The sequence below is a fragment of the Suricata suricatta genome, chromosome 7 (genome assembly GCF_006229205.1).
Source record: "Suricata suricatta isolate VVHF042 chromosome 7, meerkat_22Aug2017_6uvM2_HiC, whole genome shotgun sequence".
Classification (NCBI taxonomy): domain Eukaryota; kingdom Metazoa; phylum Chordata; class Mammalia; order Carnivora; family Herpestidae; genus Suricata; species Suricata suricatta.
The window spans coordinates 33729509-33746511 of NC_043706.1; the positions used below are offsets into that span (position 1 = coordinate 33729509).

General features: G+C 48.6%; 1 protein-coding gene across 4 annotated transcripts in view; it reads left to right on the forward strand.

Annotated features, from left to right (window-relative positions):
• BRPF3 (bromodomain and PHD finger containing 3) overlaps positions 1 to 16235 on the forward strand; it is a 32611-nt gene extending 16376 nt beyond the window's left edge. For 2 of the 4 annotated variants that reach the window (XM_029943917.1, XM_029943918.1), the window contains exons 9-13: positions 2071 to 2164; positions 5897 to 5994; positions 8870 to 8967; positions 12583 to 12737; positions 13934 to 16235. In XM_029943917.1, the coding sequence (XP_029799777.1) occupies positions 2071 to 2164; positions 5897 to 5994; positions 8870 to 8967; positions 12583 to 12737; positions 13934 to 14117 (629 nt within the window). In that variant the 3' untranslated portion in view covers positions 14118 to 16235. Of the gene's footprint in view, positions 1 to 2070; positions 2165 to 5896; positions 5995 to 8869; positions 8968 to 12582; positions 12738 to 13933 lie in introns of those variants that run through there. The other 2 variants (XM_029943919.1, XR_003910556.1) reach the window with 2 other exon arrangements.
• Positions 16236 to 17003: the final 768 nt, after the last annotated feature.

The following is a 17003-nucleotide window of genomic DNA, read 5'->3' on the forward strand; positions in this document are numbered from 1 at the left end:
CGATAGGGGCGCCCATTCTAAGGGGTCCTTACTACATCAGCACAAGCTGGCCACGGGTCACACAACTCAGACTGAGTTGCAGCTCTGGAAGAGTTCAGAGCCTAGTAGGGAGCGGAGGTGCAGAGATGGTTCAGTGCCAGACAGTATGTGATTAAGTGGTAGGTGACAGCACTGCTCTAGGTGTTCGGCAACTAGGAGCTAGAGGAGTCAGGAAGGTTCCATGAGGAGGGGGACCTGCAAAGGCTCTGGCCTGAGTATGTGGAAGCAAGGACAAGGTTCCTGTGAGGGACAGTTTGGAGAGGGGCTTCTTGAAACATTGGGAGCCAAGGCTGGATGGGTGAGGTGGGCCTGCATATGCAGGGCTTCTTTTCCAGACAGTGTGGTTTAGTCTTAGTGGCATATGGGAGGTGAGCTTGCTTAGTGGGAAGGGGCCAACTCTTGGCTTTTGCTCTTCATGTCCCCCTGTTGTCTTTTTATGTGGTGATTTTGGGCATTTGGCCAGCATATACTTTTCTCTTTTCCTTCCTAACACTTTGTTTCCAGTGATACCTCCCCTTCCTATCTGGCCCAAGCTTCCCCATATTAGGGGAGTAGATTAGTGTGTAGAATCAAGTCTGGGGCTTGGAGTTAGGTAGACCTGGATTCATGTCCCATCTTCTTACCACCTGTGTATCTTGGGGTAGATTAATTAACCTTTCAAGCTTGTTCCTTATTTCTAATCCAGGGCTAGTGATACATACCTTGCGGGGCTCCAAGAATTGGAAATAGTCTGTAGAAAGTACTTGGCATACAGCAGTCAGTGGTAGCAGCTACTGTTGTCATTGCCTGCACCGTATCAGGAGTTGCCAAACACTGAGAACGGTGTTCCCCCTAATGGGAAGTAGGCCTGGATGCCAGGCTCATCCAGCATGAAGAGGGCCCACTGCTTGGGGACCTGCTAGACTCCATTCATCCCCCACCATCGCAGTGGGCTGGCACCGGGGAATATTTCTGTACGACCTTAGTGGAGTCTCACAAAAACCGGTATTGATCTTTGGCAGCTGAGGCACAGCTGGCTGCGTGATTTAAGCAGAAGCCACAACGTTAGACGCAGAGCCAAGTTAGAGTCCAGATGTCTTGGTTCAGGCACCTGCTCTTACAGGTGTAAGTTGCCTCACAGTTTTTTGGCCAAGATATCAGCGACTTAGAGCTCTTGGCCCAGCTGCCAGGCTTGTAGGCCTCTGGTTAGGAACCAGATGATAGGAGAGCTGAAGCCTCTGCAGCTGAGGAGCCTCATGTCCCTGGGATGACCAGTCTTCATTTGCTCCCGTAGGGCCGCCTTCTGTAAACACGTCTCTCATTCATACTCAGTACTGTCTTCTATAAACAAGGAGGTTTTACCTTCACAAAAGCAGAAGCAGTGCTTAAAGAGGAAAAAGGACCTGTATTTCAGAGCCTAGTTTAGAACCCAGGGGATTCTGATTTCCCATCCCAGGAAGGTCTGCTCTGCATTAGATCTGTGGAAGTCCCCCCAGCTCTGACTAGCTCTGCTGGGGATCTCAAGGTGTGGCTGACACAGGCCTTCTGCCCCAGCCTCCCCTGACACCATCCCAAAAGAATGAAGCTCCCCATTGCCAGCTGTGTGATGGATAGGGTGTGTGAGTGTTTATCTGAAGAGGCGAGGCGGGTGGGCTCCCCGAGAGGCAGAGGAGACTCCCTGATAATTGAGGCTTGAAATTAGAAGCAGCATTAGGGACTTGCGAGCCAGCCAGAGTGGGGAAGTCTTGGTATTTCATTTTGTAGCCAAATAACCGTAACTAGTGTGAGCCGTGTGCCATGTTTTCCTTCAAGTTAAAGCAGAAGGAGGAGAAGGGAAATGCAGTGTCTGCTCATTGCCCTAGCCAACACTTCCCCCAAACCTTCTTCAGGTTCTTTCCACCACCCGAGACACCCATTCCCCGCGCAGGAAGCAGCAGCCATGCTCTCCACCCCTCCTCACTGGGCCCTCCCAAGGCGGCCGCCTCACACTGCAGCATGTGTCAGGGGACGGGGGGTTTCTGCACTCAGGCTTACACTATGTGTCCTTGGCAGGCGTGACCAACGGATTTGGAAAACACACCGAAAGCGGGTCTGACTCAGAATGTAGTTTGGGTCTCAGTGGTGGACTGGCATTTGAAGCTTGCAGGTAAGAACAGTTGTTCCCAAAGCTTTGTTGGCTGCTCCGCCGCCTCTCCCTTCATTCTCCCTTCAGCCACAGATGGAACCTCCTCCTGCTTATCTAAGGGTTTTCTTCCCCACACCCCTCTGTTTCCTGAGGTCTCTGCTCTGTAATTCTGGCAGCTCCTAGGAAAGGTTTGACGCTTGACTCCCAGGCCTGATCTGACTAGGAGGGGAGGGGTGGCACTGATGCTTTATAGGGTTTGTGGAGCTCAATTTGGCTCCAGAGGGCAGGGACAGCCAAATCTCTATTGCCCTGAGAAGTTAACATTTGAGACACTGCCCCACCCACCCGCCCTGGACCACTCTGATAACCCAATACAGACATGGTTTTGCTCTTTGCCTTTTGAGGCATCATACCAAAAGCCCCTGTAGAGCTGTGGTGTGCGAGTAAGAAATAGGAAGTTCAGAATGGCTTTTTATTCAAAGTCCCTAACTCTTCTACCATCCTTGAGCTGTGAAAGGATGGGTTTCTTTTCCTGTTCTTTTACCAGAAGGGAGGATTTCTGAGACCAAAATTTTCAAGTGTCTTCAAGTCTAAGAGTTTATTGAATCCCTACTCTGTGTTAAGTGGGCTCTGCAAGACACCAGGGAGCATGGGACTCTTGGAAATGGGAGACCAGACCCTCAGTGCCACAAAGGAGAAACAAGTCCTGAAGGCTAGTTCCTGGCTACTGAATGGATCCTCGGTTCAGAGCAGAGGAAGAAAGGTCCCAGGGCAGCACCAAAAGATCTTATCTGTGTTTGAAGTGTTTCCGAGGCAGGTTGAACCTATGTTCTGTCAGGTACTCGCTCTCCTCTGGCTCCTGGGCTCCTGGGGTGGTGGGTATGGGAGGCCCTTTGCTGTGGCATAGCCTAGCTTTCCATGGTTCCTTTGAGATTTTCCTCCCCTCAGAATTGCGCTAGCTTTCTTTCTTCACGGTCTCTAGAGATAGAGGGGGAGAAATGAATGGGGAAAAAACACAGTTACTAGGCATAGAGGAGGCAGAGCTTTTGCAGTCCTACAAAATGGTTTCACCCTGGTCCTAGGTAGGGATTCCTAACTCCCTTCAAAGGACTGGTGCCTGGAAACCCAGTTCATTGGGGTGGGGAAGGAGTGGGGTCATCAAACTGCCCCCTCCTAGCCCTTGAGTAAAGGTGGAAGGTGTGTTGGGCTTTTCATGCCACGAAGGGCAGGCTTCCCAGCCGTGGAGCACAAGAAGGAAGCCAGGCTAGGCTCTGGTCAGCCTGCTGGTCCGGCTGTGTGTTTGCCTTTCTGCAGAACTCTGTGCCGCCCATTTGTCTGGAGTCCTCAGTGTGGAAACAATGCCCTTGGAAGGCATTTCCTTTTTAACTCAGTGGATCTCAGTGGAATTTCAGGGTTTAAAACAGGAGATTCAGGACTGCAACTGCAGGATTTTTGTTTTTGTTTTTGTTTTTGTTTTCTTTCTGTCCCCACCCCCCACCCCACCACTGTGGTAGTAAGTACATAAAGGAAGATTTTACTTACTAATTAGCCTGGAATCCTTTACTCCCAGAATCAGAGCCTTGAAGGAACCTGTGGTCACTCGTCCCATCTCTCTCCCCTCCTGTCCCTGGGTTTATCTTTCCTGATGACTGTCTGAGGAAATTGGAACTGCTCCCTCTTTCTATGGGTCACTCTTTTAGTTATTAATGGAGCACCTACTTCCGGCCAGGTATTGTTCTAAGTACTGATAAGGTATGTGTTCTCATGGAGCTTATCTTCTAGAAGGGGGAGATGAGTGTTAAACCAGTAAACAATAATTATAGATTGGGTTTTCTGCTTAGGACTGTGTGACATGGAAAGAAGACTGAAATACAGGCCATATCGAGTCACTTATGTGTTTTCTATGAAACAGGAGTGCATGGACCTAGTTTTGGTGTTGCATCTTATATTTACTAAGCTCTTCCATCTCAGAGTTCATCATTTGCTAGTACAACATAAGTAGTTTATAATATTTAAGTTGAGGCATTAAAATTTATTGCCTTTCATATAATATTTGTTACTTAACTACCATCTGCCATGTATTGAGCAGTTGGTATATGTTGTACTGAATGTTTTCTGTGTATTAATTTATTAAATCGCACAGCAGCCTCATAGAGTGTAGGTTACTTGTTCAACATCATGAAACTCATGAAAGAAAAGAAAGGTTCCAGGGGTGGCTCAGCAGGTTAGGCATCTGACTTTGATCTCAGGTCATGATCTCACATTTCATGAGATCAAGCCCCACATTGGGCTCTGCACTGACAGCACAGAGCATACTTGAGATTCTCTCTCTCCCTCTCTCTCTTCCCCTTCCCTGCTTGCACTGTGTGCATGTGTCTCTCTCAAAATAAATAAACATTAACATAAATAACAAACAAACAAACAAGTAAATAAAATAAGCAAGCCAGGTTCTGAACCCAGGTAGTCTGGCTCCAGAGTTTCTCTTGTAACCACTTTGCTGTGCCCTCTTTTTTTTAATATTTGAAGATGTCTCTCCAGCTCCAGGATGATGAACTTTGAGAGGCCTCAGAGTCTCTAAAGCCCAGTGAAAGATTTTTATAGGATCCTAAATGTAAAGTGGGTGTTAATTCCCCCCTCCCCCAAACAGGTCCTAACTTTGACTAGCAGGAAAAAAAAACCACTCGCAACCTGCCAGTTCCTGAAGGATTCTGGTTCGTGGTGTTCTGGTTGTGCAGGGTCTTCTGAATAAGACTCGGATGAAGTCAGTTATGGTTCAGGAGAACAGGAGGAGCCTCCTCTCCAGCCAGTCCTACCGCCAGCCTCCTCTCGTTTCACCAGGGGTTTCTTAAGCATTCTACTCTTCTGCAGATTGTTGCCCCATCTTTTAAGCATTTTCCCCCATGGAAAAAATTATATCACGGTGATATTTTTTAAAGTTTGGATGGGAAAAAGTTTTAGCCACTTCATTCTTGCCCAGAGGCTCCCAACTACGGCTGTGCATTAGAATTGCTTCGGGAGCTGTTTAAAACTACAGCTGCTTGGGTGGGTTCCAGTTACACCATTACCCTGGCATTCCCATCCTCATTGTTGCTTTATTACCTTCCAGCCTTTGTCAAATATACCTATATATACATTTTTTTTTTTTACCTCTTTGCAGCAATCACATGGAAAAAAACTTGGTCTGCTTGTTTGTTAAAAAAAAATCCATCTCTAAGAAAAACTTCACACACGAAGTGGAAGTGAGAAGTGGATTTTTTTAAATTAAAAAGTATCTTCTCTAATTAAGGAGTAAGATGTGTTCTTTATAGATAATTTGGGAAAGAGGTGAATTTTTGTACCTCAAAAATAAGTTGGTTTCTAAAGAAGCGATGTAAACCAGAGGGTAAAGAATTCTGGACAGATGTGGGATGGGGCCTCCTCACGGCTCGGCTGCTTAGACCCTGGCAGGAGTGACAAGTGCCTGAAGGGGCCTTTCATCTGGGTGAAGGCCAAAGCCCCTGGGCAGGGAGGCAGGCATCTCTTTCTAGAGCCCCTCCACATGCATGAAAGGGGCCCTCAAAGCCTCATGGGAACTTGGTGGTCAGAAGGGTGTCCTGGGTGGGTTAGTGTGAATTGTTAGGGGAAGGTGAGAAGCCATTCTTGCTGAAGGGTTTTGGCAGCTCCGCTCATCTCAGAGATGGGAGAGCAGGAGTGGCTATGTTAGTCATTGAGATGGCTCATTTCACCCGCTCTGCCTTCTTGCTCTATGTGCAGTGGTCTGACGCCCCCCAAACGCAGCCGTGGGAAGCCAGCCCTATCTCGTGTACCCTTCCTGGAAGGTGTAAATGGAGATTCTGACTACAGCAGCTCAGGTGAGGAGTGGTGTACAGGTGAATCTGGGGGGCCTAGGCCTTCCAAAGATCCAGCTCTGTGGGCTGCAGCCAGACCCTTAACTCCACCAGACTCTTAGGCACTGGGGAGGGAGATGGCCCTCCCTCGCAGGTCATTCATACTCTTTATTTAGGTTCATCTTAAATTTGAATAGTAATATATGCCCATGATAACAAAACTCAAAAAGGCACAAAAGGGTACATAGTGAAAAGCCAGGGGTCCCCTCCTTAGAACAACCACTATTAGCAGTTTCTTTTGTGTCTCTCCAGTTGTAGTTTATATACATGTAAGTCAGAACTTGTGTGTATATTTAAGAGCGTAAGTAGAGAAGTCTAATATACACGTGTTCCTCTAAACCATGCCTTTTTTCAATTAATAATATATCCTGGAGATTCTTCTGTGCTTTTTATTGGCTGCCTAATGTGCCATTATCTAGGAGTGCCAGCCCATAACAGACAAATATTTAGACTGTTTTCACGTATTTGTTATAATTAGTGTTGCAGTGAGTGACCTTGTACCTAGATCATTTTGTAGCCCTGGGGAGCGTACACTTCTGTAGAGAAGCAGAGTTGCCAAACTTGAAGCGTGTATTTGTCATTTCCATGGGTCTTGCCAGTCTGCCCTCACTGGAGTAATCAGCGATAGCCTCTGTCACTGAATCTCACGCATTGCTGTATAATTTCACGTGATCCAGTGCTTTCAGCCCTGTCCTCATGAGACGTTCTACTCCAGCCGATCCAAACAGGGAAGTACACGGTCTTGTCTCTTCAGACTAAGGGATTCAAGAACAGGACAAGGCAGGGCCAAAGGAGAGGGCTGGTTGGTGCACAGGAGGAGTGGGTACAGGGTGGGCTGTTCTCCCAGTGCATCTCTGCAGCCCTCCTGTGGGTGCTGTGCACCCTGGGTGCCCTGTCTTCGAAGCTCCCATCTAACACACAGGCGTCAGGGCTTCTTTCCCCGCTTTCCTTTCCCCAACTGCTTTATTTTCCCTTAGCATCAGTTTCTTTCTCACATGTGTGTTGATGAATGCATGCCTGCGTGTTTCATTACTGTCTGACTGTCGGCGCCCAGAAAGCAGAGCTCCCATCTACATGAATTTGTCCCGCTTCTAGGGCAGAACTGCCAGTGGATTGGCACATAACATTGGGATTCTGGTAGTGACATTTTATTCTTATTTTTAAAAACCACATACTTGTAAAATGATGCCAAGGGAAACTTAAAAATTTCAACCTTCTTCTGTTCCATCATCACCTTAACACAGTTGTCTTCATTTCTCTGTGTTGTCTTCTGTTTATTTCAGGCACGTTTTTAACAAAATGTTAATCCAGAACACACGCTTTTTCGTTTTCTGCATTTTTCAATGTTATCTCATACTTTTTTCATGTTGACACAATCTTTATTTAACTCATATTATTGGAGCAAGGTATCTTCCAGTCGATGCACTATAATTTACATAACCTTTTTATTGTTAGACATTTGGTGATTTCCAACTTTTAGTATTATACTTAATGTTGTAAATGCATATTTTCAAAATTCTTTTATGTGTTTTTAAAGTTACTTTTCTGAGAATAATTCCCAGGGAAGGGATTTACTGAAGCACATGATTCGTACTTTTTTTTTTTTAATGGCTCTTGAGACATTCCACCAAATTATATTCTTAAGGATTAGACTGGTCTGCAATTTCTTCAACTATATGTCAGCTGTATGATTGCACCAGTTTCCCCATAGCCTGCCTCTTCAGTATTGGATTTTATCCTTTGGTTGTTATTGCTATTGACTCTATGGGTAAAAAAATAATACCTTATTGTTAGTAGTAGTTTGGGGTTTTTTTTGGTTTTTTAAATAAATGAGAGTAGTAATATTTCCTTAGGAACACAGTTTCCACTATGCAGGATTTGGACCCTTTTCCCTAGTTGAATGTGGTCACCTCAGGCTCCCCGTTTATAGGTGTGGGGAGGAGAAGGGAGGTTGCTCTTTCTGCTCAGAAGCATTTGTGAAGTGCACCCATCCACATGTGCTAGTGCACTGGGGGCAGAACAAAGTAAGCTGGAGAGATGTGGTGCCTGCTCCAGGCAGGACACCCAGTGTCACCAGGCTCGTGATAGGCCTGCAGACCTACTTGGCTCTGCTGAGTGCCATGCACCCAGGTGGCCTGGGTGGCCATCAGAGAACTCATTTAGCAAGTGTTTTCACTGGGATGTCTGTCCCAGGCATCTGTTTCCGTGAAGCCTCTGACATGAGGCCCACCACTTAGGCCCAGAGAGCAGTTTGTGGCTTTGCCAAGCTGGGTTCTTGTCCTTCCTGGGATCCTGCTGATAAAAGCAGTCCTAGTCTTCCAGGGAACCCCATTCTAGTGTTCTAGTCCAGGGGTCAGCAAACTAACATATTAGCCTGTTTTTGCAGGGCTTGCAAGCTAAGAGTCATTTCTACATTTCAAATGATTGAAAAGAAAATCAAAATAATGATATTTCGTAACACATGAAAATTACATGAAATTCAAATTTCAGTATCTAAAAATAAAATTTTACGGGGACACAGCCATACTTATTCCTCTATAGAGTATCTGTGGCCGCTTTCATGCTGCAACAGTTGAGTTGAGTGGTTGCAACAGAGACCATGTGGACTGCAAAACTAAAATATTTACTGTTTGGCCCTTTACAGAATAAGTCTGCTGACCCCTGACCTAAGAACTAAGAACCCTAAGAGCTAAGGAAAGGGCAGGGAAGGGCAAGGGTGGAGGGGATGCTGCTGACTCATTTTTGGGTTGCCCCAGTCAAATGGAGGCCACAGGCAGGCCTCCTGGGCACCATTCCAAGTCCCCTTTGGGTGCTGTCTCCTCCCCTCCCCAACCCCCAGGCAGAAGCCTCCTGATGCCCTTTGAAGACCGCGGAGACCTGGAGCCCCTGGAGCTGGTGTGGGCCAAGTGCCGAGGCTATCCCTCCTACCCCGCCTTGGTGAGTGTGCCCCCAGACACCACCCTCCTCCCCCCCCCCCCCCGGGCTCTTCTGGCCCGGCTTGCCTCAGGAGCTTATCTGATTGGATCAAGCCAGCAGAGTGGTGGGAATCAGGGTGCTTTTAGCTGCAGAGGGGAGGGAGGGTTTAGCCCAGCCTGGGTGGGTCAGGCCATCAAGGTCCCCAGCTTGGAACACTTAAAATAGGGTAAAAGTGTGAAGACAGAGAGTAGGGCTCATAGGGATTTAGCAGCATTTATTCATTTGCTTCTGCATAAAAGTAGTATGCTCATTGTAGAGACTTTTTAAAGCTGCTTATAATGCCTGAGTGTTTTATTAAACATTTGTCATGCTAAATTCTTGAAATACTGAGGAAGATATGGTTTTTCTCATTTTGTGGGGAAGAAAAATGAAGATCTGTCTGTTGCCTGTGGTCATCTAGCTATTAAATGGCAGAGTTGGAATTTGAGCCCAAGGCTCAAAGTGTGTGATGTCAAAGCCTGTGTTCTGAGCCACTAAGTTCAAAATCACCCATAGTTTCATCTATTCAGAGATTACCTCTTGGTGTATATCTCCACTCTTTTCTTTTCTTTAATGCAGAAGTACGAGCCCATACTCTATGTAACCTCCCTTTCACGTAACAGCATACCACGAACATGCATGTCTTGTGCCATTAAACATTCTTCATCAACATTACTTTAATGACCGCATTGTCCTCAATTGTATGCATGTACCTTACTTTAACCATCCCCTACTTGATCATTTATTTAGATTGTTTTGAATTTTTCACTATGATTAATAGCTGGCAATAAACATCACTGTAGCTTTACTCTGTGCACATCTTGATGATTTCTATACAGTGAATTCTTAGGTGGGCCTTCTTGGGGCAAGGTCTCTGCAAAATTCTGATACAATTGCCAAGTCACCCTTTAGAAAGTTAGTTCCAGTTTATACTCCCACTGGCAGTAGCTAAAAATTCTGTTTTTACCACCTTGATTGTTATTGTTAGAGCTCTGTATTGGGGAGGTAGTGTCCATCTGGCACTGGAAGCTAGTGATGCTAAACCTTTGGGGCATGCCAGAACCATGAAGAGGGGGAGTTTTTAAACAATACAGATAACCAAGGCCCCATCTCAGAACTACCAAAGTAGGCTGAGGTAGGAATGTGTTTTAAAAAGCTTCCCAGGTCATCTGCAGCCAGGGTTGTGAACCACCCTGCCAACCTCTTGTGTGCACACAGGAGTTCTGGGCTTCTCCTAGCTCTTTCACATCCATGGTCTTTCAAGTCTCATAGCAGCCTCTTAGAGTCAGGAGGGCAGGAATTCTGACCCTTTTGGACTGGTGAGGAAGCTACTGTAAGATGTTATACCACTTGCGGGGGCATCTTGGAACCGTGTTGCCTACCTCACTCCCTCTCCAGCAGTGGCAGGTGGGGGGATCCACGCTGTGACCCGGCAGCTGAGGAGGTTGGGCCTTGGGCCTGCCTTCACAAGGCCGTGTGCCCTGTTGTCCGTGAGAGCCCAGCATAGCTGTTGAGGAAGTGATTAAAGCTGTACAGGTTTGGTTTTGTGTTTTTAAGTCTCATAGTGCAAAAAAAAAAAGTCTAAAAGTAGTCTTTTTTTCTTTTTAATTATCTTCTTTTCATGATTACATAAATTTTACATTTTCTTTCATGATTAAATTCAGCCACCACCTGAGTGCAAGCTGTGTTTTTATTTTGGTGTATGCTCTCCCAATTGTTTTCCTGTGTTCAGTATGACTTGTGTCCTTAATGAATATACAGTTTAAAAAATTTTTATTTCGGCTCTTGTTTAAAAAAATTTTTTTCTCATAAAATAATGTATCTGTATTATAGAAGTTCTGGAAAAAATAGAGAAAAGCAGCAAATCCCATCATACTAGCAAGTCAGCTGCAAGTGTTTTGTATCATTTCTTTATTTATTTATGTATTACAGCTGTAACAATAGTATTTATACACATGCCTTACGTGTTAAAGTGTTTCACAAGCCACGTTGTTTTACATCCACATAACGTTTGAGTGAATGGTCCATTATTTATTATTTTGAGACATAGTTGCTTCTGTCTTCTTCAGAAAGGGAGGAGAGCTCTCCTTAAATGGCAACTTGCCTACCTTGCTTCTGCCCTGGGTGGGAGGACGTTTTTCAGAATCCGCCCTGTGTTCCAAAGCAGCAGCCGGCATGGCTGTCAGGAGGAAACATACCAGAGTGGCCACGCTTATCTTGTTCAACAATCGAGGAAGCTCCGGAGGGCTTGTATGGTGGTTCTCATTGGGACCCTTAGCTTCAATCTCAGGGGGGACATGCAGGCTGGGAGATAGAGTTTTGACCAAATTACACAGCTGGGGGCAGGGTAGGATGGTTCTTCCTTAAAACTCTTAACCAGAGCACCTGCTTTCAGCTGCTTATCTTGGGAGGGAAGTAGGGAAGCTGGCAGACATCCAAAGGTAAACAGCAAGAACAGTTTATTATGAGAACAGCCCCCTGGGACATAGTATAGAAATGAAGATTGTTCCATCTCTGGAGAAAGCTGCTTCCTCAGTAAGTTTCCAAGTCTCTTTGGCCTCAACCCACAGAGATTATCAGCTCACAGCTTTGGAAATGAGGGCTGTGTAGGGCAGTAGGTAGCAGAGGCTCAAGCCACCAGGGCCACAGCCAGCTACATCCTCCTGTGCTTGGAGCGTTCCTCTGTCAGCTGCTGCCTGCCAGCAGACTTCTCAGCCTGGGCAAGAAGGCGAAATAAGATGATGGATGATGTGTGAATAACTAGGAGCTTCGGTCACTCTGTCAGTGCTTCATAGAGCTAGAGAGCACTGTTGTGTTGATGCCACCAGGCCTTTTGCTGAGCCCCTGCCCTGTGGAGCTTGCAGCCTTGAGCGTTAATTCCTCTGGTGGGTCTTTTAGCCACATCATTCATTTCCCCCTCTCCAGCAACCCTTCAAGTTCAGTCTTAATGGCTTCTTTCTGATCTTACATGGAAGTGCCCACAAATGTGCCTAGTCCACACAGCAGGAAGATTATAATCAGTCAGGAAGGTAGTGGGTAACCAGGCCAGGGGCTCTGTTAGGTAGAACCAAAGGGATGGACCCTGTTGCTGCTGCAGAACCTCCTTTATAGCCATAATGTCTAAAAAAGCCCACAAGCCTTTGAAGTGAATTGCAAAGATTTTTAAGGAAAAGTGATAGGAAAAAATGGTTTCCTGGCCTCCATTCCCTTCCTGTAAGAAATGTTAGGAAGGAGGAATTTGCCAGTCTGGCCTGGACATCACAGATACCCCCTCAGTTCTGATCTCTCCTGTACTGGATTCACATTTCTTCTCTGTCCGCTTGGGCCCCAGGGGTTCATGGCGCAAGCTCCCTTGTTGGAAGAACTGATGGAGCAGGGCTGGAGGATTCAGCCAGTGAACTGGGGAAACAGTCGAATTTCCCATTTTGGGGTCCTGAGGGTCACAGAAGAGATCAGCCCCCTTCATCACTCGGTTGTGGACCTGGCCAAGGCCCTGTGTAACTTGGTGGGGGGTGGTTGGGCAGGTAGTCCAGGGGCAGCGTGCCCTGCTCACCGCATCCACCCCCAGCTGAGTGCCATCTTCTTTCCTGCCTCCAGATCATCGATCCCAAGATGCCCCGGGAGGGCCTCCTGCACAATGGTGTTCCCATCCCTGTCCCCCCTCTGGATGTGCTGAAGCTGGGAGAGCAGAAACAGGCCGAGGCTGGAGAGAAGCTCTTCCTTGTCCTCTTCTTTGACAACAAGCGCACCTGGTGAGTGGGCACTGCCGCCGGCAGGTTGCGCCAGGGTGAGGGCTGAGGGGCTGACACGCGGTGCACAGAGGGCCTGCGGGCTCGGTTAACCCACCTCCAGCCAGGTATGGTGAGGCATTACCGGCATCTGGCCTGCCCCAGCCACGTTAATAGTAACTGAGGAGTGTCGCTGATCAGATTCCCTGGGAAGCTGAGATGGAGATTTCTGTCAGGAGGCTTACTGGTAGAGCTGCGGGGATGAAGGGGGCAGTGCTGGGCTGAGGAACATGTTGAACACTCGCTGGGAGGCCTGTCAGTGGTGTCCGGAATTGGGGCTGTGCGTGGCCGTGTGTTCCCATGTCCACTAGTAACGGCATGCTGGCTGCCCCTGGGAGGGGTCGCCTTGGGCCAGGGAGCTCCCTTGGCAGAGGTGATTCCTGAACAGGACTCAGCTGAGAGCCAGTCAGCAGCCAGCACCCCCAGTGGCTGTGGGAGTGCACGTCTCAGTCCTCGGGTGGGGGGGGTGGAGGGTGGTCTGGGGACCCCTGTAGGGTCCACCGCAAAGGGCTCGCTTGCCCTTTAGGGTTTCTCTTAGCAGCAGGAAGGTTCTTTCACTTCTACTTTTATAGACTGAGGAGGTAGGACTAATCAGTAAACACAATAGCTATCATTTATTGTTTACTCTGTGCCCTGATGCAAATTAATTTACATACATAATCTTATTTAATCCTCATTAAATCTTCATCAGCCCCCTCCCAATCCATTTTGCAGATGAGGAAGCTGAAGCTCAGAAAGCAAAGACCCCATTGCCAGGCATGGTATACAGGCCAAGATCTGGCTCCAAAGGCTAGCGTTTAGGCACCTGTTAGGTTCGCCTGGCCATCTTTAGAGCAGTACACATGGTGCAGGCCCCACCAGGAATCATGGGTTCCTGGCATCAGCCCCACTGCCTAGCTATAGCTCCCTGATGCCCCAGTGCAAGGTGAGCATGGGCCTGGGTCCTAATGCCCTCTGAAGCAGAGTGAGCGCCCTGGGGCTCAAGGAAGGGCCTGGCTGCAAAAAAGGTCCCTTGGTGGCCTCCTGCCTGGGGTGTCCCAGTCTGTCTCTTCCTGCTCCGGCCCCTCCCACTGGCTTTGTTTGTCCTGGGCACATGGGCCCAGAGGAGCCCCCTCATGCCACCACCACAGCCCGGGCTTCTTACTGTGCTTGTGTTTTAGGCAGTGGCTTCCGAGGGACAAAGTGCTGCCCCTGGGTGTGGAAGACACCGTGGACAAGCTCAAGATGCTGGAAGGCCGCAAGACCAGCATCCGAAAGTCGGTGCAAGTGGCCTACGACCGTGCAATGATCCACTTGAGCCGGGTCCGGGGGCCCCACTCCTTTGTCACCTCCAGCTACCTGTAGGGGCAGGGCCTGGCCTGTGTCTGCCTGCCCTGCCTGTCTGGCGCGGCATAGAGGCCCCTTCCTGCCCCAGCCAGTCATCTGGCCGGCAGCTTCCCCCTTCCATGGCAGGCCAGGGACTGGGCCGTGTCCTCCCCATGGGCAAGGCCCCAGTTTTGACCAACTGTGTGGTTCCACTGGTGGACCTGCTGTGTGCCAAAAACTCCTACCTGAGCTCGCTCGGGGGCTAGTCCACTGAAGAACCAGTTAGAAGTAGAAATAGCTGTGAGGCTTGGGCAGCCACGGAGATGTACCTGAGCCCAGAAGGCAAGAGGCCCTAGGCTCTTTCTCAAAGGTGTGCCTGGCCTGCCCCTCCCCACTCCCAGCTAACTACACCTCAGGGCAAGCGAGGCTCTGACATTGACCCCAGAGGTGCTGTGGATACACGAGGGTCCCGAGGGGAAGCTCACGGAGCTCACCCTCTCTCCCCTCCATCACCCATTCTCACCTCTTCCCTGTCCCATCTTCTGCACCAGTGCTGTCGCTCTTCTCCCGTGTCCCTTTCCTTTTGTGCCAAACGGAAACCATCACCAAACTGGTCTTTTTCTTTTTATGTCTCATTCCCTTTGAGGCCAGCTGCTATGCTAGGTGGGTCCCTCTGCCTGGCTCCTCAGGGCCCAGGACAGAGGCCAGCCTACCACTTGGGTGACCCCTCCACCAGCACGCACCCCTTTCCCCATCTGCTGCGGACACCCGGCTGAGGCCAGGCTGTGAAAGCTTGCCCCCTCCCTGCTTGCTGAGAGGCGGGCTAAGGCTTGGTGGGCTCCCGTCAGACCAGGCTGGTGGTGCAAGTGTCCGTCTGTCCACTTGGATGTGGAGGGGTGTTGAGTGAAGCTGTGCTCTTCAGCTGGGTCCGCTCCTCACCCCTGCAGTCCTGTCTCTGTGGGCCTTCCTCTCCACCCCCACGACGGGGGGCCTGCGCTCTGCCCTGCCCAGCCTCTGCTGCTCCCGCTCCCAAACGACAGGGGACACCACGCTTTTATTTCACACCCTCTGTCCCCTTCCCTCTGCTCCTTTCAACCCCCTCCCCACCTTCACCTTCTCAGAAATGGAAGGAAAAAAACTGTGAAATGGGGAATGCTGACTGACAAACCAACACAACTTTCAGAGGCTTTGAGTCTGTTCTCTGGATGTTTCTTTTCACCTCTTAAGCACCAAAGCCGCAGGGCCAGGTTGCAGGCCACTGATTGCCATGTTGATTTTTAACCTGAAGTTCTTTTTAATTGTTTTAAATTTTTCATAGGGGAGTTTTGGACAAAACAAAGTCACTGGGGAGATCACTGCCATTTTTACACACTCGACTTTTTAAAAATACAACCAACCAACCACCACAACTTCTTATACGTTTGGGACACGAGCCAGAGTTTAAAAGGGAACCAACCAAACTCTCTATAACATAAAGGATGGGGTTTTGGATTTTGTACAATAATAAAAATACAATACAGCATATGGCTAGGGAAGGACATGGTGTATATAATTGTAAAATACTGTTCTAAATTATTCAGGCCTATAGTTTCCATTCCTGGAGTCCTCCATTGTGTGGCTGAGTATTTTAAATGCACACAGTGTGGTTTATTTAAAGGAGCCAATGCGTCCCCCTCTCCCCAGGTAGTCGGTCAGCTGTGGACTCTGTGTGACCCTTTGTCTCAACCTGTGTTGTAAGATCTCGGGGCTCCCTCTGTGTCTCTTTCTTCCCCCCTCAACACTTTCTCTTTCCAGTCTCTCTCTCTCTCTCTCTCTCTCTCTCTTTTTTTTTTTTTTCAATCTCCTGACTCTTTCTCTCTCTGAGTCTCATTTTTAAAACTGCTCTTTTAGAACGGGAAGCGGCTCAGATCCTGCTGTGGCATGGGGCCTACGTGTCTCAGTCGCGTCTGCTGTGAAGCACACGATGCTCTATTTATTGTAGAAAGTGACTTTATTTGCTTTCTAGAATTGTTTATAACAGATGGTATAAGAGAGGTAATAAACAGAGAAAAATCTATGCTTGTAAAGAATACAAAAGTTAATTTTACCTACTATAATATGACTGTCTGAAACTTATTTTCTCTCTGAGAAATAAATGTTCTAATGGGCAGCAATGGCTGTGCTGTGTTTGCTGTCATCCATGGGGGGCACAGTCCGAATTCCCACAGTCTACCCACACCTCCAAAGGCTGGAGCCATGAAGAGTGGGGTTGTCTAGCCATGGCAGGCCACCAGCTGGCAAGGGCTCTGCCCCTCTTTGGGCTCCTGGGAGGGGTGTGAAGACGGGCTCTGACGTTTTTTTCTCCCCAGCACCACTACCCTCCAGGTTCTGTAGAAGGTCCTGCCTGCCTTCTCGTGCCTCAGCCGTCCCGTGGCCCTGTGCCTTTGGGAGCATCTGTTCCTCGTGCACTTGGAGAAATAGCCCCTTGTGCTGAACTTGAGACTCGAGGGTGCCCACGCCTCCTTTGTTAGCGTCGCTGTCCCCCTTCTGCAGGCAGGCACCTGGGACAGAGATGTAACATGGGCCTCGCTCCTTTTAGAGCTGGAAGGGATCCTGGCGCATACCTACTCTTCATTTTGCAGGTGAGAAAACAGACCAGCACGATGAACAGGCTTGTCCAAGGACAGCTGGCCCAGAAATGGGGCAGAATCCTGGGACAAGGGTCTGGCCCGGGGTTTCCTTGGGGGCTCCACAGCATTTCAGGGCGGTGCTGGCCTGCTCGGCACCAGTTCCCCTCTCTCACCGGCTGTGGCTCCAGCATTTCCGGAGAGGGGCATCTTGAAGAGCAGAGAGAGAGAGAGAGTTCCCAGGGACCATATACTTGGTCGCTGGGCCTGGGGTAGCTTCTCCCCTTCCCCTCCCCTGTCCTCTCTCTGCTCCCGCCTG